Source organism: Tinamus guttatus, unplaced genomic scaffold, assembly GCF_059628265.1.
Source record: "Tinamus guttatus ecotype Peru unplaced genomic scaffold, ASM5962826v1 Tinamus_guttatus_pri_ptg000074l, whole genome shotgun sequence".
NCBI classification, from domain to species: Eukaryota; Metazoa; Chordata; class Aves; order Tinamiformes; family Tinamidae; genus Tinamus; species Tinamus guttatus.
Window position 1 is genome coordinate 42,943 of NW_028288608.1, and position 24,587 is coordinate 67,529.

The 24,587-nt window shown below is 50.4% G+C and overlaps 1 protein-coding gene across 1 annotated transcript in view; it reads right to left on the reverse strand.

Annotated features, from left to right (window-relative positions):
* GLG1 (golgi glycoprotein 1) overlaps positions 1-24,217 on the reverse strand; it is a 62,815-nt gene extending 38,598 nt beyond the window's left edge. The window contains exon 1 of the mRNA XM_088519820.1: positions 23,873-24,217. Coding sequence (XP_088375946.1) covers positions 23,873-24,217 — 345 coding nt within the window. The remainder of the gene's footprint in view (positions 1-23,872) is intronic.
* Positions 24,218-24,587: the final 370 nt, after the last annotated feature.

Below are 24,587 nucleotides of genomic sequence, written 5' to 3' on the forward strand. Positions count from 1 at the left end.
GCCTGCAACATTGACCGCGTGCGATAAAGCCACACGGCGACAGCACTCGAGTCCGAACCAGTCGAGACTCTGCAATTCAATTCTGCTCAGCAGATATGTGCAAATGAGACTGGCCAAGGGGCATTTGAAGTATTTTCTAATGCTGGTGAATTTGTAAGCACTTGGAACAACTTCTGTTTGCTGTCAGGCCAGCAAAAGGCCTCTAAACTTGGTCACTCGTGTTTTTAAGAGAGTCTGTTTGAATCACGGTGTTGTACGTACATCGCACACCAGCACCAAGTTACGGAGCCCCTGGCTTCCGTGCGCTTTGGTTATTTGACAGAAACAACTTTTTCACTTACAAAAAGGGAGTCAGAGAAGAAAAAGCCAAGGATGAAGCATAAAATTTTAACGATTTGTCACTTTTGTCTTGACTCACATTTGCCACTGAGCAAAACCTGCAGTAAACTATACACCTTTCCACGGGGGCAGAGATCGCTCTCCTTGCAAACACCCGGGGCAGCAGGATGGCAGAAGAGGCTCAGGTTTTCTTTGCAAGGGATGAAGAGCAACTGCACTTTATGGAACAATTTAAGCAAATGCCCCTATTCCATTAACCTCACATCAACCCACACATAGGATCATAGAATCACAGGCTGCTTAATGTTGGCAGGGACCTCTAGACATCATCTAGTCCAACCCCCTGCACACGCAGGGTCACCTAGAGCACGTGGCACAGGACTGTGTCCAAGCGGGTTTGGAAGATCTCCAGAGAAGGAGACTCCACAACCTCTCTGGGTAGCCTGTTCCAGTGCTCTGGCACCCTCACTGTCAAGAAATTCTTCCTTAAGTTCCTGTGGAACTTTTGGTGCTTCAGTTTCCGGCCATTTCCTCTAGTCCTATCAGTGGCCACCACTGAAAAGAGACCAGCACCATCATCTGCACTCCCTCCCTTGAGGTACTTCTAGACACTGCTCAGGTCCCCTCTCAGCCTTCTCTTCTCCAGGCTGAACAGGCCCAGCTCCCTCAGCCTCTCCTCATAGGGCAGATGTTCCAGGCCCCTGATCATCCTTGTAGCCCTGTGCTGGACTCTCTCCAGCAGCTCCACATCCCTCTTGTCCTGTGGAGCCCAGAACTGGACACAATACTCCAGATGCGGCCTCACCAGGGCTGAGTAGAGGGGCAGGATCCCCTCCCTCGACCTGCTGGAGACGCTCTTCTTAATGCACCCCAGGATCCCATTGGCCGCCTTGGCCACAAGGGCAACTGCTGCCTCATGGTCAACTTGTCATCCACCAGGACGCCCAGGTCCCTCTCTGCAGAGCTGAGGACTGCAAACATCTTGGACTGTGATCCTTGAGTCCCGGCAGATCGTTTCCTTCCAGCGATGCCCATGCGGAGCTGCAAGCTGGTTCCCTGGCTGCACGGGGCGGGTGCCAGGCTGCGTGTGGCTGCACGTGCTCCTCCTGTCCCCGCTGCCCTTGCCTTGCAGGTGGCACGGGGTCAGCAGCAGTGGGCACATGTAACGTGTCCCGTCACGGATCCGTGCCGCGCGTGCCGCTGCCCCGCAGTGCAGCCACGTCACACCCAGGCCCCGGTCATTCTGCAATGGCAGCACAAAGCTCCCCGAGAGCCGCTTGCCGGAAAGGCCATCAGCGATACGGAAAAAAGAGAAGGAAGAAACAAATGAGAGCTGCTACGGAGACAGGAGTGAGGTTATCGGTGACTGCCAACCCACCTGATGCAGGGCGCCAGGAGGATTCTGCCCAGCTTTTCTCTTCCTCTCTCCTTCTGCTGGCTCTGGCTCACGGAGGAGTCCAAAAATACCAAAAATTCAGCAGGAAAATGGCTGTTTTAGGGTTTTCTGCCAGGCTAGTAAGAATCGGCTCTTAGAGGCCTCAGCCCAGCACCAATATTGGGAAAGCAGAGCAGGATCCTCACCCTCGGCATTAGCAAGGCCACCTACCCGCTGAAGCAAAGCCTCTGCACCTTAACCCCGCGTCAGAACAACCCGGGTGTCTCCTCCAGGGCAGAGGGCACCCAACAGCACAGGCTGCACCAGTGCTGCCGAGTGTCTTACACGGAGATGAGAAGAAGCAAGGACAGTTGTTAGCAGGACAGAGCCCTAACTCCCAAGAGGGCCCCGTGGTCTTAAATGTCCTCCTCGGCTCCTCAGGGAGTAAGGTGCTGGATGCACAAGGCCTGGAGCTGCAGAAATCCCTGGTAAATCCACTTGGTAGAGGCTAAGGGAAAGTTTCGTACTAAGCTACAATTTAGCACGGGTCCCCGGGCACTGAGTTCAGCACCCCCAAATGCCGCTGTCCCCAGTCCCGCAGCAAAACCACAGGCAGAGCAGCGCGACCCAGCTCTGACGGCCACGATTCACAGAGCCACAGAACGACTGAGGTCAGAAGGGGCCTCTAGAGATCATCTTGTCCAACCCCCTGCTCCAGCAAGGACACCCAGAGCACGTAACATTCCCGGGGGTCTTGCGCAGCACCTCTGATCATTGCCATGCCGCCTCCCCGCGCCAATTCCGTATAAAGAGCAATGGATGCTCTGAACGAGCCAAGCTTCATCTTTGTTATTCCACGGTGACTCATGCCTTCTGTTTTCCATGCTGGAATGCAGAGATTGCTCGCAAAGACGTTTCCAAGATGCTGGGGAGCACTGCAGCAGGCACACGTGCCCGGGCCATGAGAGCACCCTGCACGCCTGCGTCCCAGGCAGGAGCCCCGGTGCTTCAATCCTGATTTAGATTCACACATTCCACCTCAGAGCCAAAATAAGACGAGCATCCAAACAGGTGGGAAGCAAACCATGCTAATATTAGCAACTGCCAGCTATTCTACTTAGAGGCAATGAGAATCAAATACCTCAGAGAGGCTGCTGCAGCATTAACCACAAACCACAAGAACATTTTTATTTTGAAGTCTCACTTCCTTCCTTTAGGACGCCAGCAAAAGTGGTTTCTTTTTCTCCTTTCTGCCGCAATTCTTTAAAGCTAGAAGCAGAGTAAGTTTTGAGCTATCTCTGGGATAGTTATCAATATGGCAGCATTTCCATAAATTGCTGGACATGTTTATAATGTATAAATATAAATCGGCCTGCAAGGTTCCTGAATTCCCTTTACAATATCCAGCATCTCTTTGGTACAACTGTTTCACAACACCAAAGCGGGGAGGAAGATGTACAGAGAGATTCCTGCAAGCTGGAAGTTTCTGGGCCTCGGGCTCTCAGGCTGGGCAGTTCCCAGGCAGCAGCGTGTCACACCGCGCAGCCGCACACCCTGTGTTTTAGCGTTAACCATCACCCCGACAGGCGAGTGCGGTCCCACGCCGGCCAGCGGCTCCTGACAACTCCCTCGCTGCATCCTCCGCCTCTTACTGCGCCGCGCCGCTTCCCTGGCAAACGCGGAGGAAGGTCCCGCAGGCACCACCCCGCTGCACGCAATGGGGCTCAGGCACCCACGTGCTATGGGAACGGCCACCTAAGACACTGCGCATCGTAAAATCAACGTCAGCGGCGCCCAGCGCTTTCGGGTTGCTCGTGCCGCGCAGCGCGCGGGCGTTGAAAAGAGCCCTATTGGATGCAGCATCTTGACACAACTTCCAAGGACTACAGGTTTAGGTTTGAAAAGACTTGGAGAGGTTAACTAGGCCAGAAAATAGCTGATTCCCCACATGAGTCGCTTGAATTTTCCTAAACAAACTTTGCTGCCAAGATACACACAAAAGGGGCAGGCAGAAGTTACTATAAATTCACTTAAGGAAAAGCACTGCCATTCTGCACGGGGAATAAGCACCAGGGGTTCTCGGGCATTAAGATCTGCAGTGCAATGAAGGCTTGTGAGCAGCAGTGCGTTCCCAAACCGAGGCCTCGGCCCTGCCCGGCACATCCCGCGTGCAACGGCTTTCATGGAACCATTAGGGCTGGAAAAGCCCTTCGGGATCAGCAAGCCCAACCGTTTTAGCAATGTCAGCACCACCAGCTGAGCTCAGGCAGGAAAGCCTGCGGGTTATTTTTAGTTAGCGCTAGAAACCGCACAATGTCCTCTCATATCAGAAGAGCTGTGGGGAAATCACCGCTTTCAGAAGAATTTCCCCTCCCTGGGCTCTCCCGTGTCTCTGGAGGTGATTTCGGAGAGCGGCACCGAGGAGCTGGCACCAAACAAGAGCTGGGAACAACGCACACCGACTTGCTGTCCTCCGTCGCTACAAAGGACCGTCCAGCAGGTGTGCGAGAAGCTTCAGAGGTTACAAACCCAGGGGGAAAGGCACTAGGGAAAGCGGCTCCAAGGAACGGAGATCCTGGTCCAAGCACCCAAGCTGGGCACGCACCAGACTCAAAGTCCACAGGTGCTGGTGAAAGACATTTCTCACAGCAGGAGCAGCAGGACAACCAAGTCGCAGGGGACTCACGGCAGGGTTCTTCATTAAAGTTCTTGATTAAATGCATGGGTAAATAGCTCAGGAACCTGCCACTGTACTGCCATTTCAAGCCTTTCGTTTCTTCCTCTTGGATCTGATGAACAACGTTTGATAAATGCAAAGCTGCTCTGCATGGGCAGCCAAAATAGGTCTGCAGTGACCGCTGCATTCACTTCAGTGGCTCAGTCCCATAGGAAATAATATCTATATATCCATATATCTTTTTTTGTGGTTCCTAAACTATAAAAAAGTCACCTATTGCCAGCTTCTAAAAGTCCTAATGACCAGAAAGCTATATCAACATATTTACAAGTTTAAGAAGTTTTCCATGTAAAACATTTCTTCTGATCTGGTATTTAAATTCTGTATTCCAGCTCTACTTTAACTGTTCTTCTGCATTTTAATTAAGTTTCCATTTCTACCCAAGAGCAGCTTCGACGCATGAGAAAGTAATCCAGTAGATAATGTCTTGCCATTTTTAAGCAATATTAAAAAAATGGAAACATTAAGATGCAAGCATTAAAATGCAAACATTTAAACAATTGCTGCGCATATCAATTTAGTGAGCAAAAACATCCACCCAAGTTTAGACATAAAAGCTAAATTTAGCTGCAAAATAATATAACCATAGTAGAAAACTCTAAAAAATTACTACAGCATTCAAGCAAGACTGGAATTATTCAAATGTAAGCCTCTTGCTTATTTAAATCAATCTGCCTGGGAGACACGAGAAGCGCTGTGGTGAATTGATTTCCCTAGCGTCTAGTTCTCTTTCGAAGAGCCATGAACAGAAGGAAGAAGAGATCAGAAAGGCGAGAGGAAATCTGCTGATTCACAGCATCGCTGCGGATCTTGTGCCCAGACCACGTGCCACGGCGCGAAAGCCACGCTGAAATATCCCAGCCTGGCCAGGCCCCTGCACGGTGACAAGCGGGCACGGGGAAAGGACCTCGCACGCTGCGGAGCTGCTGGTGTCGCTGTCCGGATGCAGACCCCACGAGCAGCATTAGAAAATACCAAAAATAAAGAGACTTTATTTATTTATTTTATTGGAGGCTCAGTTGATGCAGCTTGGCAAGCACTTGTTCTACCACAGCCAAATCTTTGCTATACTGCACTTCAGCAAAGCACACATAGGCTGTATATAAAAGTATGTAGAAAAGGTTAAGCCAGCGTGGGCTGTTAGTGCCCTCACTGAGGGGCAGAACAATGTGTTATTCCATTTCTGGCTGGACTCCGTTCAGGAGATACACGGCGGAACAAGAAGCACCCGATTAAATAAAGGCTGAGAGCGTTCAGCAAGAGAAGCGCTGGGCGGCTTTGAGGGGCAGCTTGTTTGGAAGCTTCACACTGAAGGGAGACGCCGCCGACGAGGCCACACTGGAGCTGCAGCACTCGGCGCCTCACAGGCCTCCCCACTGCTCCAGCCCGAGCCGACGCTTGTGCCTTCTGGAAGGAAGGAATAGCGGCACGCACGGAATGAGCTGTTGCTGCCTGCTCCTTTTCTTCACATTTCATGAGGGAGGAGATCTCCAGAATCGTCTCCTAGCCACATCCGCAGCCAGGAGGAAATGAGTCAGCAGCTCCCGGCCTCCCTGGGCATTGGAGCTATTTGGGAATCCGCTACTAAAGAGCAGAGAAGGCAGATGCCAGTGCAAGTCCTTTTAAGAGCCCATGTATAAACACAAGCTACTGGACATGTGGCCTTTCACCTTCTGTTTAGGTGAAATCTCCTCAAAAAGCACAGCATAGGCACAGGGCTGCGCGAAGCACCAGCAAAATTTTTAACCTAGGTTAATCAGACTGTTGTCTTTACATTACTGGAAGAACAGCACATTTTAATGTGTATTTTAACTCTGGTTTAATGTGCTTGGATTTTGCTCAACAGCAAATTCAGTAGGAATGTGTCTTCACGGCCATGGCTAAGTCATAGAACCACAGGATGCTCGAGGTTGGCAGGGACCTGTAGAGATCATCTAGTCCAACCCCCTGCACACGCAGGGTCACCTAGAGCACGTGGCACAGGACTGTGTCCAAGCGGGTTTGGAAGATCTCCAGAGAAGGAGACTCCACAACCTCTCTGGGCAGCCTGTTCCAGTGCTCTGGCACCCTCACTGGCAAGAAAGTTTTCCTTAAGTTCCTGTGGAACTTTTGGTGCTTCAGTTTGTGGCCATTTCCTCTAGCTCTGTCGGTGGCCACCAGTGAAAAGAGGCCAGCACCATCCTCCTCACTGTCTCCCTTGAGGTACTTCTAGACACTGATCAGGTCCCCTCTCAGCCTTCTCTTCTCCAGGCTGAACAGGCCCTGCTCCCTCAGTCTCTCCTCTTAGGGCAGATGTTCCAGGCCCCTGATCATCCTTGTAGCCTTGCACTGGACTCTCTCCAGCAGTTCCACATCCCTCTTGTACTGTGGAACCCACAACTGGACACAATACTCCAGATGTGGCCTCACCAGGGCTGAGTAGAGGGGCAGATCACCTCCCTCAAGCTGCAGGAGACCCTCTGCTCAACACATCCCAGGATCCCATCGGCCTTCCTGGCCACATGGCCACACTGCTGCCTCATGGGTAACTTGTTGTCCACCACGACGCCCAGATCCCTCTCTGCAGAGCTGAGCTTGGTCTAGAAAAACCTTATCTGCAAAGGAGAGAGAGAAAAGGGCCAAACCGGCCAGCGATACCTGTGCGTGTTGCTTTACATCAGCTCTGCACCCTGTCCAGCATCAGGTAGGTCTGATCCAGCCCCATTCCCAGGAGGAGCCGGGGGCTCGGACGCGCAGTGCACCCCTCCGCGATACCCGTCTGGCTCCCGTAGCTTCCAGTGCCTTTCACGTTGCCAAAAAAGCACCAGGCTTTTTCAGCTTGGACTGTTCAGCTCAACGGCTGAACAGTTAGCTAAGCAGTTAGGTAAGCCTTTTCCCTTAAACCTCTGGATGTAACGGTAATTCGGACGATTTAAAGCAACCCCATGGTAAGCAGTCAGATCAGAAACAGCTTCCCTTAAGGCAAAGGAAGAAAATAGATCTGACTACTTCTACAGAAAGGAGCAACTTTTTTTTTTCCTTAAAAAAAAAAATTGATAACGGACTGTGAAAGGGAGCTTAGAGATTTCTGGAAGAAAACATTCGTAGAAGACGTCTTACTGCTGCGCCGAGGAGCCAGACAGCTGCGTGCAAATCCTTCAGATAGCTGTTTCCATAACTCCTGCTTAAACAGCTATGAAGAAGGCAAAGGCGCAATTAAAAACCCTGAGCTTATTTCCAGCTTCTCCGCTAGTAGCGAGAAAGTGCAAACAACAGGGGAGGGAAACGCAAAGGGAGAAAAAAATGGGAATGACCCAGGTCCTCAGCGGCGACACCACCGCTTTTCACTGCCACCCGCCCAAGCGCTGGCGCTCAATCCACAATCCCAGGGCTCTAGCAGTGGCTACTCCTCCTCATAGCTAGTTTTTGACAAACAGAAATAAATAATAATAATAATAAATCAATTACAGCCCTAGAAGGAGCCAGCACCCTGCGTCCTCAAGAGCTGGAGCAGGACCGCAGACAAGCGCACGGGCAACACCAGACTCATCTTGGCTTTGCAGTTATACCTAAAGCAGGATTTCAACAGGATATTTAAGAATTTATCATGTATAGGTACTAACGGGCACTTGATAGAATTTTTTCTTGGCTTCCTGGCAATACAGCCATTAACTAATTTAGGGCCAAAGTACTGCTTTCCTACCATCTGAAGCCCAGCTGCAACCGACGAAACAAATGGTACAAAAAGCTTTATTTACAAAACAAAATCCCTAGTCTTTAAATGCATAAACGTTTATAAGAGGTGATGTTGAGTTTCAGGACATTTTCCTTTAATCAACCAGATTATTGCACCAATAGGCCATAGGCACTCAGAGGAGGAAGAGCACCCCTGTAAGTGGGCACAAAGCAGCAGCACAGGGCACAGGAACAGCAAGGGCCACCTCTGCTGTGACACACACTACTGTGTTTATTTATTAAGTGAAAACTAAGCAATATATAGCCCAAAAGCAACATTTTCAGGCTTCAAGTCTGAAAACATTAAGTAAATTCATTTACATTTGTACCTACAACATGGCATGTACCAGATTACCAGAAGTAAATAGATTAATAAAACCATATTTATAAGTGGATAATCTAGGAAATTCCTAAACTGGCCTTGACACCTATCGCGGGTCACACTAGTTTTCCAATAGTCCATTCGGCAGCTATCGCTCAAAACCAGCCTCCTCGTCCTACTTGAAACTTCTGCAGGGAGTTTGCGGCTGCTTTTCTGCTTTCCACCGAGAAGCAGCTCACAGGAGCCGTGAACAGGAGCAGGTGCTGCTGCGGGAGGAGCGACGCAGGACCCGGGGGCACCCACCTGCGCGAGCCTGAGCTATCGCGGACCTGCTCCCTCCAGCTTCAGGGGTGTTTTGGGACACGAGCCGTATGCACTCAAATACACATGTACGGGAGGCAGGAAGAATTCCCACACGGAACAGGACAACCGCAATGGTAGCAGCTCTGACCCCAGGAGAACAAGGGGCCCAAAGCTGGTAGGAAATGACCCGGATGGGCTGGCCAAGAGCTGCCTTCAGGAACAAAAACCCTGCTAATTGCTTGGGCAACCTGCACAAGAAGCGATAGCGAGCCATAGTTCACATTAATTTCAGGAAGCCTCGGGTTTTGTTCTGAGGTCTCTGCTGTACCGCACGCGTTTTCCTGTGCTGGCAGCATTGTGATTCCCTAAAAAAGGAGAGGTTAAAACAAAGAAAAGCACACGCGCCTGTTCCTACTTAGTTGTATATGTGATTGGATTTCAGAGCACAAACGCAGCGTTTTGCCACTCCTGTGTAGCCAGGGCCCCGAAACCGAACCCGAGCAGCCCCGCGGTACCGAACGCGCTCGGCCGGGGCTGCCAGGCCAGGCCCCGCACAGGTTGCCGCTGCTTCTCCCCCAGGCCCACACGTTCCAGAGGAGCCGAACGCAGGACGGACCTCGCGGGGCGAACGCCGCGCTCGCCATCATCTCGCCATGCGGGCGATGGCGGCCCCGCGTGCTCCGGCAGTTGACTGCTTCTGCGCAGCAGCACAGCAGCTTTCGGTCCACCTGGGCAGCTCTGCTTGTTGACGAAACACACAACTGTGGAGAGAGACATTATCGAAGCATGCGTTCCCTTCCAGAGCCACGTGCTTTCCAGGGACCCATCCTGGACCGCGTAGCAGCCTCTCTGCTCCACGAAGGGCCCACGAGGGCGGCGTGTCGAGGGCAGCGCGTGCGCGCGGTGGCCACGCTCCTCGTTTGCTTCCAGGGAGGCTGGCACAACACAATCTGCTTGGCCCACGGGGACAAACGGCGGCTCCGCTGCTCTCAGCTCCCCTGGTTCACCTCCGGACAGCAGGTTTGCAGATCCATCCCAACCCATCAGTGGGCTCGAGAACGGGAGGAAGAGCCTCCCCAAGGCATGTCGGGAGCATCCCATCTCCCACCCCCTGCTTCCAAACCAGACCACTGCGCTCTTGCTTCCCGACGAGACCCCAAAGCTGCCCCCGTCTGGCGCTAAGGGCTGCTCAGAGGAACCTGCATGAAGCCTCCCCGCGCTGCTGGGAGCACGACGGCTCCGCCGGGGCTGCTCCGTGGCGGGAGGCCGTGACGGAACAAGCCGGCCGCAGGCGAGGCTCAGCGGGAAGCCGGTTCTCACAGCCCTCCGAGATAAGCAGATCTGAGCTAATCCGCCCGTTACTTGAATAGAAAGCTTGATCCTCCTTCCACAACTTCTGCTTGAAGTTGCAGCGGAAGCGGGATTAGGAAGCGATGCTTTACCCTAGGAAGGTGGGAGAGACAGGGAAGGTGCCTGGGCATGGGGCGCCCCAGCGGCGCCAAAACACTTCATGTCTTCCCGGGAGGAAGATTTAAGGCCTCTCCCAAAAAAAAACCCACACTGCTGCATGTGGAAAAATGAAATCAGTGCAAAAATATCCCAGAATTTGAGGCATTCACACCATTTTTTAAAGACTTCTTTCCGTTTAAGTAGGTTCACTGGAAGATTTTACCCTCCTCGGAGCGTCGAGTTTTGGCACAAGCTGCTTTCACCCCCGCTGGAGTTGCAGGTGGATTCCCGGCCGGTCGCCTCAGGACGGGCAGGACACGGCTGCTAAAGCCACCTCCCATCCGGGCCCCGCGGGCGCTGCCACCTCCGAGCCAGCGCTAGAAACAAGCTGCTATCTGGGGAATAAACATGAAGATATTTACACAGCTTGTGTCAAAAACGTTCCTGAATCCACCATCCCAGTCTTTGGTAACGGGCAGTGTTGGTGCTGGGAAGATGAGATGTTTTTTGATATCAAAATAAGCAAATGCCTTGGGGTCAAAGGTGTTATTTTTACAACAGCATTTTGGACCATAACTCCACTAAATTAACTGGCCCTACCTGTCAGCCCAAAGTCACTTAGTGAAGGTAAACTGTGTATCAACACTTAATAAAAAACTCAGTTTTAGGTAATCATTAACATTAATGAATACGCTGGAAAGGCCAGCTAAAGTAGTAACCCAACCATGAAGAAATGAGTTACTACGCAAAGCTGCAGCTATTCCAGAGAGGTTATTTAAAGCCGATGACCTCTCAGTAATCTTCATTATGGCCAGTTTAGGTGACCTAGTCTGGAAATACCCCAAATAACTCCTTACAGGAGGCCTCGAGTATCAAACACGAGATTGAGGTTTTCCCCTTCGAAGGGGAGCACCAGAGCCGCGGGACAACCGGCTGCCCCGTCCCCTCGGGCGCAATTCCCATTCCACGGCCACCGGATCTCCCAACAGAACCCTGCTCTCAGTCCCTTGAAGACTTCATCCCCCAATGACACTTTTAGCCTCCCCTTCATCTCCCACAAGTCACATCACAGAGGTTCAAACCTCAGTTCTCTCTGAAAGCTTCTTCATTTCTGCACTGAAAATACCCAATTGCTGCAAAAAAACGTAGATTGTGCAGGCGTTTTCACAGGTGCTGGGGATCTCCCAGTCTGTTGCACATTCATGCTTGACACTTGCAAACCCCGTGTCCAGCAGCCAGCAGTTAATCTGCATGTTAATTTGCATGGTCATTAAAAAGAGGTCACCAGAAAATTGCAGACAACCTGTGTCGGTTAGAAAGGACAAGGAAGCACTTCCAGAAAGTCTATACCTCTTTTAAGCACATTTCCATTTGCCACCAAAAGTTCATGGCACATCAAAGCAATCCCTTGTCGACCGAGAACATCCATTTCAATATGCATGTCTGGGACTAGGAAAATGCATTAAGATCCCACATTTCTGAGACTCGAAAAGCAAATAAGCAACACCAGGGAAAATACTGCAAAGCCATTCCAGCCAGGAGGCCTCAGGGCAATGTTGAGAAGAACTCAGCACACAAGAAACGCGGGTGCAAACGACGCTCCAGCGAAAGCTCTGCGATGGGGACGGCAGTGCAGTGAGCAGGGCTGCACGTGCAGCCGCCTGCGCTCGCTCCGCACATCCACCAGCAACGGCGGGAGAAAGAAAAGTGAGGAAAGCAAAGGGGAAAAGAGGCACCTTGGGGATTTTAACCACCTGGAAAGACAGTCTCTAATAATTAAGTCTCTCCCACTGCTTGGAGTGTTACGGCATAAATCGAAAGTCCCTTTTTGCTGAGGTTTACGGGTCTTCACTCTGTCTGATGGCGCTAAGTCACTGCTCCTCTCCAGTGAGCCTCACAGGCACCTCAGTTTTGAAAAACTTTTTATTTCTAAATTTATTTTTAAAAATTATTTATAAATTTATAAAAATTTTATTTGTTTTATCCAGAAGCTCTACCATTGATTAGGCCAAGTTGTTAGGCAATAAACACACGGCTCAATAGCCAGGAGCAAGAGTACTTATTGCAAGGCTGTATTGCAATTGAACATTGTGTTTTATTTTTAATTTTCGGTCCTACAAAGCCATAGGCTTTCCACAGGCTTTCTGTATGTAATGGGAACCATCTGGGCAGAGAGAGGGCAATAGCTCAAGCCAGGGAGAGGTGCCATTCCACCCGAGTCTGTGCTGGCTGAACGCACCCTGCTATTTGGTCCAGGACAGCTCTGCAGGAGGATGGAAATTCAGCCTGCAGGTACCTTTCAGCAGCTGACACTATCAGCCAGGAAGACCAGCAAAAGAATACAATAAAATAGAATCGAGTGGAGCTCCCTGCCTGCAAATCCTTCCGGAGCATCACACACTCATCCCTTTTGCTCCTGTGAAGCCTGGGGTCCAGGGCCTACCTGCTGCCTGGGCGACAGCAGCAAGACGAAGGATTTGGCACCAGCGTGAGACCCCAGCCGATGCCCAAGCGCCTGGCACAGAAACCCCGCAGGCTCTGGGCCCCTCTGGCGGCGTTCCTAGCAGCGAGAGCCCCGCAGCGCTTCCCGGCACACAAATCGCTTCCTTGGCCATCCAGCAGTTCACCGAGGCGCTTCGGCGAGGGCCACATAAGCAGGCCTCAAGCCAGAGCGCTGAGGAGTGGTAGCAAGAATTCCCTGGACTCGCGTGCATGGAAAGGCTCCGGTACAGAACCGCTTGGAAGGCCGGATCGTGGCCTTTCTTATCCAGCCCCGGATGAGATGGTCCAGTCCTTGCCCACCCCTGCTCTCACAGCTGGTTTTATATCGCTGCCCACGGTCGTTTTGAGCAGGGGAACGTGAGCTCTCTTCGCAAGGCGCCGCGCACAGCCCTGCCACTTGCCAGTTCATTTTATCTCTAATCATGCAAAAAAAAAAAAAAAAAAAAAAAAAAAAAAAAAAAAATCTCCTGATACCGTATAAGGCTGGCTGTGTTTTTTTTTTTTCCAACGGGAGCTGTATGAACAGTGAAGCGAAGCACGCAGGAAGCATTAGGCACAAAAATGTCAAAGGCCTGACAAGAGACCAAGGAAAATGCACGATTCAACTGTGCCAAAATAGGGGAGCCGAATCTCCCTGCTATCACTTTTGCAGGTATAGGGAGAACAAATTGTGCTTACGCTGATCTTTCCAAAAACCTGAAGGAAGCACTACGCTACCGTAGCCCTGAGCAGCTGCTCCTTTCTGGCTGTACAGCAGGGATGAGCAAGTTATGCAAAGGATGTGTCAGGTTATGTGCAAGAGGAGGAAAACTGGATGTTGCCAAAATACCAGCCCCGCAACCCCGCGCTTCCATGCTACGTCCTGCCTCCCTTTGCAAACCAGCACGTTCCCAGGGACGACTCCTTTACAAACTCCCTCCGGCTCCGCTCATCAGGCCGCCTGCAGATGACAACCTCCTCTGCAGGCTCCGAGACCGACGGCCACCTACAGAGAGGGTAGCTCTCCCTGCAAACCCCTCAACGCCACCACCAGGCTCCTGCCTCTCTTTATTTTGTCTTTTTTGCCAACAGGCACCTCACTCCTCAACCCGTGTCACACATTCGTCACCCATTTGCACATAACCAGGGGCGTGCGCTATTGGGATGCAAGAGAGCTCAGCAAAAAAAGCTTAAATTCATTCCAAGTTCCTAAATATAAACCAGTTCAATCACAGTGCTTCAGCCCTTCAAGGGACCAGCCGCTTTCCTGACACATATATGTAATACTGACTGCTGAAATCCAGACAACAAACGTTTACAGAAACCAACTTTGAGCTAGTGTTAGAGACGGTCCTTAACAGAGAGCACAGAGCGCGCTTATGCGAGCAAATATTTGCAAGACCCATTTCCTCTTTAGAAAACCACATAGGGCTACACCAAAAGCACAAAACAGGTCCCAGCACAAAAGCAGAAAACAGATCACATTAAAGCAACCCAGTTAACTAGCCCACACAGAAAAATTATTCTAAAAGATTCATGTTCTACCCCCTCCCAAACTCAGTTATTCAGCCAAGTTTCTTGTCGAAAATTTCACAACTGGTATTTTGGGAAGCGTTTAAGTCTTGAGCTTTATGTATTTGGAGGCCATCTGTACCACAAAGCTGTGTGAAGCAGAAAGCTGCACACCAGTATCCAGTTGTTTTGATTACATGCAGAAGATTTAGAAATTTTGATATATATATATATATATGTATATGTGTATATTTGAAACAATCTGCAAACAACTTGAGGTCTTCTGTGTATTGATGATGGTGATGGGGTAATTAGGCTGGGTTCGTTAACGCGGGCTTCCCATTAGCCTCTCTGGGTAGCTCCCGGGGTCACTTCGGAGGCCTGTGGGCAGAGCTTGAACCCTGGCACCCGGCTGGGGGGTTCCTTGCACGCAGAGAGGCGTCCCCAGCGCTGCGCCCGTTCCCACAGCAAGCACTGCCCGGAGGAGCCCGCAGGCATCCAAATCCCCCCTTCCCGGACAGGGCAAGGCACGGCTCCCAGGAGAAGGTCTCGCACAGAGTCTCCTCCGAGAGGCACCGTCTCAAAAACTTCCTCTCAAAGACAGCACAAGTGGGACAAGAACGAGGTACGGAGGGTAGCCAGGCATGCAAACCTCCAAAAGACGTTTCTGAAAGCGCAGAACCCCCCAGGGAAGGCCGATTAAAAGCTTTTAATCGTCTTTTAATGCTAGACAAAGGAAACGCTCAGCCAAGGAAGCAGAAACCCACAACGTATGTATAATTAGCCCATATATTACTGTCATTACTGAATATCCCTGCGTCTTTCAAAGGCGGCGTTACAAAGGGCCCAGATGAAGTTTTGGCTAATTTGAAGCGCATGCTGTCCTCCCTTCCTCCAAAGGGCTGCACACATGCTGGAGATAATCCTGCCTTCAAAACTGGGTGTTAAAACTGGAATAAAACAGCTCGGGAACAAACGAGGTAAACGGATTGCAACGGGCTCCCGGGAGAGCCAGAACACACAGCGTTTTATCCAGAGACATCGCTCCTTGCAGAGGGGCTGAGCAGCCTGTTCAGAATCTTCGCTGGGAAAACATTTTGCAAGAGTGACCACAGAGGCCATTTTATTCCATAAACAGGGAAGAGAGAGAGGAAAAAAAAAGCCTAATCCTGTTTCCCCTTATGGGAAAGGTGGGATCTCAAATCCTTCCACAGTGGTGCCACTGCAGCTATTTTCACCCCTCCCTATATTCACCACGTACTATTAGATCTCGATACCCCAAATCGAACGCGTTGACACAGCCCCTGGTGCTGCCTCACAGTGAGGCCCGCAGCCTTGTACAATTGGCTACACGACTGCCCCAAAATTAGGGCATAAACTACCTGAAACACCCAGAAAAATAACTGCCCGGGGTGTTAAGTCCTCATCTCGGAGTACGTAAAGAAACATAGTCCCAGTGAAGTCAATCGGGAAGTCACGTTGTTTTAAAAGCAGATTACTAGCAATATATTAAATACCTTGGGAGATGAAATTTCAGTTTAGGATTTGTTACAAAAATTGAGGAACTCCCGCTAGGCCGCAGTTATAGAGGTTGCCACGTGCAAGTAGTCAACTACAAGGCATCCACGTTGAAGATCTGCAATATTTTAATGCTGTGCTCGGGTTCCCTGAGCTTGGACAAGTTCCCTGAGCTCTTTGTGATGAGAGCCTCGGGCATTTGTAGAAAAGCAGAACCTCGCTGTTCTTGTGGCCACTGCCTCCCTCCTGCGCAAAAACAAGGCAGTTTTGCTCTACAGAAAAAGGAGGGTGAAGCAACGTTTCAATCCCACACACTGTCCTCAAGCCACCAGACCAAAGCAGCTCTCACATGTTCCTCCCATCGCAGTTTCCAGCGCCACGGGGCAGGACAACACCTGAGGCACCAGGAACTCGCATCTTCCCGAGCCGTGCGGTCCTCTTCTGACACGGCAGCGCTTGCGGGCAAATGCATCGGGTTGTTCCAGATTCGTCCAAGAAAGTATAAATACAGCTACGTCTCGCTCCGTTGGCAGAGTTTTTGGTTGGTTGGTTTTTAGCAAAAGAGCCATTGAGAGATGCTACTCATTTCAGGCAACTTCTACAAAATCTGTAACACTCAGAAGTGGCATAAAAACTCATCTCCTCTCCCGAGGCTCACTGCTTTGCCTGTAAATACGCTACTACTGCGGCTGCAGATGCCAAAGGGGAATTGTTTTCACTAGCAACTCCTTAAGCGACACAGGACCATACGAGAAACCCTCATGCAAGGGCAGCTTCTGAGAATGAAAGCCCAGTTGGGAAAGACTCTTTTGGCCCAATTTGAGATCAGAATAATGCACTTAGAAGTTCTATAATGAGGCAATAAAGTTTTGAAAAGATACAGAGCATCTCAAACTGTGTTCAAATGTGTGGTTAGACACAAATTCTGCTACGTCAGTGCTTAAGGTTGCCAAAATAAACACCCGTTTAAATCACATTTTACTTTGCCGCGTGCTGAATTTCTCCAGTTTCACAATAAAATTGCTTTCCTATACGCTGCTCTGCCGTAGTCAGTCAGGTGGCACTTCGACAGTCTGCTGTAAAACAAAAACCAAGGACCTCACGATTCGACACCATTAGTTAAAACACAAAATGGTCTTTAACGCCACTAGTTGCGATGCATTTCCATTACGGAAAAGCAGCCTGAAGCTGCTTTTACTTATCATGATACAGTTTCATTTCAAAAGAAAAGAAATTCTCAGTTAAAGCATCTTAAAATGTGATCAAAGCGGACCTCCCCGTATCACTAATGCCAGTGAGACACACGCCACGCTGAACAGAAGAACTTGGGCCTTTCAGCAGACTGTTCATCTGTAATGGGTCTCAACGCACTGAAAATATGAAGGAACTCTCAGCACCAACTCGAAACTGAGAACTAAAAGAGCAGCAGGCTCTGGGTAAATAAATATAAAATAGGATGACTGCAACTTACATTTGCCAGAGTTCAAACTGCTCCCATTGGGGTGGATGGAGAGCAGATTGCCCAAATTCTCCGTAAAAGGATTGCATTAATATCCATGGGTTTAAATCACCATGAACATGGTTAAGAACTGCACGTGTACAATTCATGTTGCAAGCAATGACAGCCGGGTTGGTGCAGTGTTTTGACTTGAAAGGAAATTAGTTTTCCTAATTTTGTGACAGAGGTCCACAGAGAAAGTGTAATAAGTGGGACAAAAAGAAGAAGAAAGAAAATCAGATAATGAAAGAGTTTCCTGTGAAATTTCTCCAGATCTTATTTCAAGTCAGCTGAAAAACAGTAACAAGAGTTGACTCAGTTCAATTCAAGTCTGGGCTGTTACTGCAAGTGCACAAGCCAAACTATTTTCCTTTGCTATTTCTTACTTTTATTAAGTTTTTTTTTGTAAAAAGCAGCTTCTCTATTGTGAGAAGAAAGCAATTTCACCAACGCTGGCTCACAGTTCATTTGGTGGAAAGCATTTTATCGTGGCGTGACCAGGACTGGATTTACAATGGGTTAGCAAAATCAGTCCCAACCACGGAACTACCGAGCACGAAGGCGGCTGAGGAGCCTCTAGTGAGATGCAAGAGGTCTCAACAGCAGCGTTGTCTTGCTCTGGGCAAGAGCAACCTACCTGCACAGTTCAGACATGTCTGTTTTATTTGGGTTAAGCTAGGCGTTATTAAACATAAATAAGCACATTTTTATGAATGGTTTTGGATATCCGGGCTGGAATAACTGTTTTTCATTTATCCATTTTGTTAGGTGCCTGTGAAGTACTTAGTTATACCAGTGTAACCATCAGTATCCCCCAGAAAACACTCAAAGCTTCCGAGAAGTGAAAGAAACTTCCTCCAGAGCCTGTCCATCCTGGAGGGCACAAGGAATTTCTCAGCAAGCACCACACAATCCACTGCTGTTACCAGCCCGAAGAGGAAAAAACTGCACTCGGGCACAGCAGCCACCGGGATTTTACATATAAACTTCTGCTTTTTGGCCACCTCAGCAGTTCTTAGAGATAGTTTCAGAAAAAGATGCAAATAGAAACAAATGCCAAAGGGCACTAGATCTCAGCATGTTTGTTGGTCTCTGTATTATCCGAGACAAGAGCCCTTGGACTCGTAGCGTTCGCCTTAAACCTCAGCGCTGATGATAAAGACTTCGTCAAACGTCTGCTTTAAGTTAAGGCAGAAGTTCAGATGTTACAACCCAGCCATGCGTTTTCAACTGCGAATGCCTGAAATCTAGGATCACAGGGCCGAGACACACTTATCTACAGGGAAAAGATAAAAATCTCCCCTCGCAGCCCCCATGTACACAATACTGCAGAGACAGAGGCCGCTCTCGCTACTGAAGGCAAATTCCTCAGCTCCCATCGGCAGGTTTTCCAGGCGCTCAGCATGCCGGGACACAGTATTCAGGAGAGTTGCCTTTGCTCAGCAAGAAAATATGATTATTCAAGCAGTGCCTTGATGAAGAGGGCTTCAGTGCACTGTAACCTGGGGAGGGCTGATCTCTGCTTGTAAGCCAAGACTACGGGCGCTTCCTACCTGTGGAAGGATCCTGTGATCACAGGAAACCATCACCCAAAAGAACTGGGAAGAAAAAGGTGTGCATGCCACCAAATGCATACATATATGCCATGGCAACCAACTTCACAGGCTCTAAAATTAAATCAATCAAAAGCTTAAACAAAAATTCAGGCAAAATTCAAAATGAAATGATTATTACCTTAGCATTTGATTCAGCCAATTCTCCGGTCTTCATTAATTTCTACACATTAAAAATAAACAGAACTTCAAAGCTTTTTCAAGCAAGAAAACATTTTCCAAAAACCAAAGCAACCTAAGTCCCCCGAGTGATAGGCATATGCAGGAAAGCTATAGTAGAAGAAAAATTGTCTAGACATGATCTCCATGCCAGAATACACGGACAGCACGTGATTTGGCTATGTAACTCTTTAGGTCACTCAATCCCAGCCGTGACAACCTACAGCAGCATCAGAGATGCAAAGGTCTCATCTCCTCCAGTCACAGGGAAAGGGGAACGTAAGCGGCAGGAAACATAAACTATCTGATACTTATTTCTGCGCACGGAATTGACCAAGTCGCTGCTTTTAAAACATTCAACTATTTGACCACAGAAAATCGCCTTCCCCATCAGACCTCTGCATACCACCGTTGCCCCTTTTTTCCCTACCATGGTAGGGAAAGGGAAAAACACTCTCCCCTGCACCATCCCGGCAGGTTTTACCGTTCAGTTGAAGCACTCGGGATCCCTGCGCCACGCCTGCAGGAATGCTCCTGAGCTCCCTACAGGAGCTCCCTACACGTTCTCCCAGCGGCTTCTACGTCCAGGCGGCACCTTCGCTGGTGCCTCTAATGCAAAAGCCTGGCCCATCCCGGCCTCGGACGCAGCCCCAGGCACTTCCTGATCCTTCTTCCAGCAGCGGGAGGCGAGAAGGGTCACTTGGCAGTGGGGAAGGGACTCGGCCAATAAGCCTTTCTGCTAAGCCAAGCAGGCAAATATCAGCTACCACAAGCAGTGGCACGCCAAGAACAGCACAACAGCGCGACAAACCTCCCCAAACCACCCCAAAAACAAATAAGAACAAAAAAAGAGAAACCGGCTGGGGCCGGCAGAAGTGCTGGGGCTGTTGGGACGTGGCTTTGTCCCCTGTGAGCGCCTCGCACGCTGCTCCATCCCACACGCAGCTCCACGGGGGTGAGGAGGGCACCTGCCCCTGGTGCCTCCTCCCGACACGGAGCCAACTCCTGCACGTATCAGACTTCTGAAGTGGATTTAGAGTTTTGCTATGCAAGTGCTAACTGCAAAAGCCAGCAATAAGTTGGGCTTACACCACCTAAGCACCATGAAAAAAATCAAGGGCTTAAGGATGAGAACTGAGCTAATCTTGGCTAAGCAGCGGAGCCTTGGGAGAAAAGCCCCGGGGGCTGCTCCAGCCTCTCCATCACTTTTCTCCTGTTGCTGCTTGCAAGTCTTTAACTTTTTTTTTTTTTCTTTTAATTTCCCTGTTTTTTTTTTTTATTACTTAGCTTCAACTACGGGGAAGAATTATCCCTTTTTCCTGAGGGATGACTGAGTTCCCCAATCCCTATGCCTTTGGCTCACCACCAAGTCAGTCTCCCTTAGAAAGTGCAGGGGGAAACCAATCCTTTGGCAGGACTTATGGTGCATTTTCCAGCTTTCTGATCATCCAGAAGGGCTCACCTGCAAGTGAGCCCGACTGTTGCCGCCCCCAGAATTAACAGCATAAAAATCAACTACAACCATGGAAGGAGATGGCCAATTCAGTTCACAATTTGTGGGTTTTTAATCCTTACCTGCCCATGGGCTATGTTTAATCCACAACTCTTAATTACCTGCATCTTTGGGCAGGGAAACAGCCCTTCACTGCCGCAGCCCAGATGTTTCAAAAATACACTTGAAACTCTAGCCACCAGCAGGGCATGTATGAGCATGACTATTCTCCAGCCCCGAAACAGTAAGATTAACTTATTTTGGTCCCCACACAGCCTTCAACGTTGAGATGGATGCTATTTTTCCAGAAAGTACAGCATTTACACTCCATTACACCATCACTGCCACAAAGCTGCTACAGAACCATTCAGGATGAAGAAAGGAGCAGGAGGCCAAGACCTTCATCTCTAATCCTGCTTTAGCCACAACTGTCTTACGGTAGAAAAATTAGTTACCCTTCTGCCTCGGGAATGTTATGTAGATTCATATCTATTGTTATTGCTATCCCACAAAAACGCTATACACATTATGTAATCTTTGCAAGCACAAAGCAAGTAAAGCTCAACAATGTTGGCATCAATTTACTGAATCACCAGTTTAAGGTATGTTTTAACTGTAAAGTTACGGTCACCGAGAAGCTGGAAACGAGGGCTACACTAGTTAGGATGCCTTCATACCTGCTAATGCTTCCTACCTCAAAATTCAACATTAGCTCAGTTCTGCTTTAAATGCAAAATACCATTAATTGTGCAAATATTTTACCTAACAACTATATTAATACTTCATAGATTTATACTATAATCACCACGAAAATTAGCTTAATGAGCAGGACACAAAAAAGGGGCTTAACAACTGCAGTCTTTATGCAAAATGACACTGCAAGCTCCAAAGTCACATCGACTGTTGCTGCTGTTTCAGGAGATGAAGCTAACTACTTCTGATCCGCACATCCTCCAGTTTAAGAGGATCCTTCTCATTCCCACAGGGAGAAAGGAAAGTGAGAAAGAGGGATTACTGTTTGGCTCCACAACCTGAAATGCAGAAGAGCGCTCTGCATCTGCAGGAGAGGAAAACCTTCTGGGCCAAATTAGCATTTCACTAAATCAGTGGTGAAGTATCTGCATCACAAGATGCTCCTGATTTATCAGCCAAGGACTCAACACTCCTGGTCCTTTTCATTCAGAACTACCTAGCAAAAAACAGGGAAGACTCACTTTAAAGGTATCCAAGGTAACAAAATCAGCAGCTACTGAAATGCACTGTTCATATTGCATTCAACTTGCCTAAGACGAGCGCATCTTCTCCGTTCCCTATAGCGTATGAACTCAAAGGAAAGGTTTCAAGGAGTTGATCTGCCCAGTTGCTCCAATTTAAAAGCGTTCCAGCTTTTCTGTATCACACTATGAAGAAAAAACCATCTGAGGCTCTTAAAAGCTCTTAGCTGCAAACTCTACCCACTCTGGAAGAACATTTAGCGTGAGAAAAGTAAGATCACATTAAAGGCCTGTGAAATAAGGGCTGCTTCTGCTGCCCAATTGCATCCACAGTCTTGCCTTGCAGTGAAGTAGTGTCCAAATATTCTCTTCACTGACGCTAGCACACACACACAGCAACTTCCCAGAGTTTTCCATGTACTCCAACTTTTTAAAAAACAGCCTCATTTAACTTGCACAGACTCATTCCCCAGCACCGTCTTTTGCCAAGCACCAGTTTTCAGATGAAACTATATTTTTTTCTATTGTCCAAACAAATTGTCAGGTGGCCTACAGTAAAAATTACATTTGAAAGTTTTTAATTTAGAAAGTCTCCAGTCTAAACCAGCGTTCTTTACAGGTTGAAAGGCTAATGAAGAGTCTTCATTTTCAGGCTGCAGACAGGCACTTTAGGAGAGAAACCTCAAGGCAAAGCGATCCCAAGACGCACTGTCACTGCCTGGGACAACCCCACTGCCGAGGAGCCACCTTCTACACCATTATCAGATCAACAACCACCACACCAGAGACACACGCAAGCTCTGAAAGGGAAAGAAGCACCGAATACGAAAAGCATAAACCAGCATGGCATTTAAAAGAGAAAGCAGAGCTTCATGAGAACATGTAACAGCCAAAAAACAACATGAGACCTCCCTTCATCTCCCGCTTGCTCCCTGCACGCTCCTGGGGCTCGTGCCCATCTGCGAGCACACGCGGATCACAAACAACAAAACTCTCCCAACAGGGAGCCAAGGAGCTAGACCAGGAGGAGACCAACCTCGAACTACGGGGAAACCACCAGGCTACACAACAGTGAAAAGGGAGAGGAGGGGCCATGCAGCTAGGAAAAAAGGAAGAGAGAATGCCATGTCCCAAGACCTTCTCCTTCTGGGAGGCTGCTGGCTCCCTGCACCTGCAACGTGCGGCCGCTGAGGCCACCTCCGAGGCTCCCCGACCCGCCGCTCCCTTCCAGGCACCAGCACACAGGAGAAACAACAAGGGACAACTTACTCTAAGCAACCTCCGTAGTGTTTTGGAACCACAATAAGCGTTGTTGCATCAAGACCCATTTAATAAGTTTGTTACGAAACTATCTGCCTGCACTGAAAGTGTGAAGTTAGAGAAAAAAAACTGAATTCTTTTGGGAAGCAACCACTGATGCAGTAGCCCAAGGCTCTCCTTGTTGAGTGCAACCATTAAGTCACTGCCATCTGCTGCCTCCGCAGAATCCAAGGAAAAACAAGCACAGGTCCTTCCCAAACACATTTCTGCCTGATAAAGCACCATGAGAAAGGCCACAGCCTGACACTCCAGGACTTCACCGAGAAGCCAAGACCTAAACGGACACAGCACCAAATCCCTTCTTTTTCCTCAGCTCATCAAAGGCAGCTCCTCCAAAAGCTTCTCCAACCTCAGGGAGAACTGCCAGGAGTCTGAAAATGGGGCTAGAAAAGCCTCGGAGGCGACAACCAGGTTTTTTTTCTCTCTCTTTTTTTTTTTTCCTCTTGAACTGCCTCTAAGTGGTTCACGGCAGATGCTCAGTGCAAAAAGTGGCTCCGCGGCCCCTCTCTCCCAAAGAACAACGTCCCATATGCATCCGGCACCACGAGCAGCCGCCGAGAGTGGAGCCGGCCACCCACGCGGGACCGGGCCCGGGGTGGCCGCAGCGGGAAGGGGCCGACGCCGCGGACCCCCTCGCCAAACTCCCCCCGGGAGAGCCGGATCGGCCTGTAACGTATGAAAGCGAGGAGGATGAAACGGGAGGGAAAAGGAAAAAGAGAAGGAGGCCGCGTAAAGAGGCGGGCAGGGCCCCGGGGCCGCCGCTCCGCTCGCCCGGCGGCTCTTTGTTCGCGCCGGCGGCGCCGCGAGGCCCGGCGCGGCCGCTCACCTCGCGCACGTCCTGCAGGCACTCGAGCACGGCGAGGTTGTTGGCCCAGCTGTGCTTGGAGCAGAGGCGCAGCACGTCCTCGCGGCAAACCGCCTCCTCCGAGAGCTTCCACCCGCCGCCCGAGCCGCCGCGCGGCCCCCGCCCGCCTGGGGCCGCCGCCACCGCGGGGCCGCCCGCCGCCACCGCCGCCGCCGGGCCCTGCGGCTGGGCGAAGGGCAGCGCGGGCGCCGCCGCCGCGGGCTGGGGGCCGCCGGCCGCCGGCCTGGCCGCCAGCGCCGCGAGCAGCAGAGGCAGCAGCGGCGCCGGGCCCGGCCCGCCGCTCCGGACACGTCCGCACGGCGCCATCTTGGATCCGCCAACCCCCGCCGCGGCCGCCCGCCCCGCCGCGCGCACGCGCGCACGCACGCCGTATGCAAATGAGGCGCCGCACGCAAATGAGGCGCCGCTGAGCCCCGCCCAGGGGCGGGCCTCGCCGCTGCCTCGCCCCGCCCCTCGCACCCCTGAGGGGATGAGGCGAGGGCGGGGGGCCGCGGCGGGAGCGCGGGAACGCGCGTCGCACGGTGAAATTATCCCCCAGAGACCGGCCGGCCGCTCGTGGGGCGGCCAGCGGGCAGCTCCGGAGCTCTGTGCACGCCACGAGGCGCCGGGGCTCCGAAAGGGGCAGGGAAGGAGCCGCGGCAGCCGCGAGCACTGGTCACCTGGCCCTGTTGGGTGA